This window comes from Chaetura pelagica, unplaced genomic scaffold (assembly GCF_000747805.2).
Source record: "Chaetura pelagica isolate M959 unplaced genomic scaffold, ChaPel_1.0 scaffold152, whole genome shotgun sequence".
NCBI lineage: Eukaryota > Metazoa > Chordata > Aves > Apodiformes > Apodidae > Chaetura > Chaetura pelagica.
Window position 1 is genome coordinate 277,937 of NW_009952434.1, and position 2,416 is coordinate 280,352.

Below are 2,416 nucleotides of genomic sequence, written 5' to 3' on the forward strand. Positions count from 1 at the left end.
CTTTGCCAACGGCTACGAGCTCTTCGAGGTCTCCGAGGAGCGGGATGAGGAGGTGGCTGCTTTCTGCCACATGCTGGATGTGTGAGTACCCGGCCCTTCCTGGGGCTCCCAGTGCACCCCAGGGCTGTGGTGGGACCCAAAACAGGCATTTTTTTGGGGGGTGGGAGAAAAACCCAAAGCAAGGCAGGACCTCTGAGCTGTCCCTGGCTCTGCAGGCTGCGGTCTGGCTACAGCACTGAGGACTATTCCCTCACTGGCTTGGTGTGGAGCTCTGTCAACCTCAGCCCTGAGCAGCTGGGCCACGGTGTCAGCCTGAAGGTGACAGTGGTGTGTGACAGCCTGCGGGAGCCCCTCACCTTCACCTGTGACTGTAAGTGCCACCAGCAGCCACCTGCGTGTCCCCTTCTTCCAGCCATCGAGGAAACCAGGGGTGATGTGAAGCAGGGACAGACCCCAGCAACACCTGGGTGGGGGAATCTTGGTGCGTGGTCCCATCACCCCTGGGGCTCACGCTGCTGCTCCTCTTCCTCCCCATGAGGCTCCTCCACCGTGGACCTGCTGATTTACCAGGCTCTGTGCTACACGCACGATGAGCTGTGCGCTGTGGACGTCGAGGACTTTGTGCTCAAGATCTGCGGTTTGGAGGAGTTCCTGCAGAAGTGAGTGTGGGGGTTGGAGAAAAGGGAGGCTGGGGGGGGTAGGAAACACACAACAGGACCCAGGCATCCCATGGCTCACGCGCTCGGCCGTGCTCACCCCGTGTGATGGATGGTGGGGGCTGATCCCAGCAGGAGCCTTTTCCTGCCTCCCCAGCCGTGGGGATGCTCTTGCCAAAAGCAGCATGTTGGGAGCATCCTTCCCGGTGGCAGGGTATCCATCAGGCTGACCCCCCCACGTGCCTGAAAAGCAGGGAGCTGCCAAAAAAGCTCTTTGGAGGGAGTATTAATAACAGCCGTGTCACTGAGTGGAGAGGCAGAGTCCGGCTTCTCCCAGCCAGCTGCTTCAACTGCAGGAGAAGGTGGAAAAGGGACACGTTGGAGGGGAGAAGGAGAGGGGGGCACAGGAGCATGAGGGCTGCAGTGGGCTCCCTTGGGTGGGGGACGAGACCTGAGCCCTCCCTGCCTTGCTGCCTTTCCCAGAGGAAGACTGGGAAAGACGGGTTTTGGGATCTGACAGCTCAGGAGAGCAGAGGGAGCAGCAGCAGCCAGGCATGCACCGGCACACACTGTCCTGCTGCTGCTGGAGAGCTGGCCCAGGCCTGGCCCTGCTGCTGGAGGCCCCCAGGAGCTGTGCCACGGCCTCCAGGAGCTGTGCCACGGCCCCCAGGAGCTGCTGGGTTAGGCCCTACAGGGGCAGCTGGGAATTGCTCAGGCCAGGAAAGCTGGAGCAGACAGGGATGCAGGAGGGTTCCTGGCACATCATTCCCATCAGTGCTGAGTCCTCCCACTGCAGAGTGCCCCAGAGCACGTGTGTGTGCACACACGTGTGTGCAGATGTGTGCCTGTGTGTGCACACTTGCTTGCAGGGGTGCAAGCTCTTCCCTGGCTGTGGGCACAGCAGCATCCCCGAGCATCTGACCCACCCAACCTCAGCTGTGGGTGGCTCAGGGCTGCACCAGCTGCAGGGCAGATCCAGCCAGCTTGGAGGATGTTTCTCCAAGGGATGAACCTCCTGCTTTTTTGGCAGGGAAAGACATCCTGGGCACGGAGCAGGACAGCCCGTCCCTGGCCAGCGTTTCCCGGGAGCCGGCACGGGCAGGAGCTGCCCTATCTCCTGGGGCCCTCAAAGGACCTTTGAGAAAGCTCAGGGACATAAAGCTCTTTTGTCACTGATCTTTTCTTTCCGCGTCTTCTCCTGGCGGAAGAGATGCTGGAAGTGCCAAAACCCTCTGTGTGGAGCCCTCTCTGTAGGTCCCACTGTGGGAGGGGGAGCTGCCCGTGCTGGTGGGCATGGTGGGACCAGGCTGTTCCTCCCTGCTCCAGGGCTTGGCATGGCCCTGCTGTCAGCAGGACCATCCTCCAGCTCCTCGGGTCCATGCTCTGCTTCCCACACAGGGTTGGGCAGGTCCTGGCACAACAGGCTCCTCCACTCCCAGCCCCGTCACGCCGGCTGGGCTGGGCACAGCTTTTTGGAGGGCGCAGGGGAAGGAGGGAAAACAATGGCTCATTCTTCACGTTTCCTAGTGCAAACCTCCCCGTGCCACAAACATCCTTCTGCAGGCGAGGTGGCCGTGGCTGACATCATGCCTGGCCGTGGGGCTTTGGGATGGGGCATCCCGGGTTTGGGTTTTGGGGTGTTGGATGGGATGGAGAGGGAGGGGTCAGGCTGAGGCTGGGGTCTCTGTCCCCGCAGCAAACACGCGCTGGGCAGCCACGAGTACATCCAGCACTGCAGGGAGATTGACATCGACATCCGC

The 2,416-nt window shown here is 61.6% G+C and overlaps 1 protein-coding gene across 1 annotated transcript in view; it reads left to right on the forward strand.

Moving 5' to 3' along the window:
• Nucleotides 1-2,416, forward strand: part of PIK3C2B (phosphatidylinositol-4-phosphate 3-kinase, catalytic subunit type 2 beta) — a 25,526-nt gene that overhangs the window by 2,804 nt on the left and 20,306 nt on the right. The window contains exons 3-5 of the mRNA XM_010008311.1: nt 216-370; nt 539-659; nt 2,353-2,410. Coding sequence (XP_010006613.1) covers nt 216-370; nt 539-659; nt 2,353-2,410 — 334 coding nt within the window. The remainder of the gene's footprint in view (nt 1-215; nt 371-538; nt 660-2,352; nt 2,411-2,416) is intronic.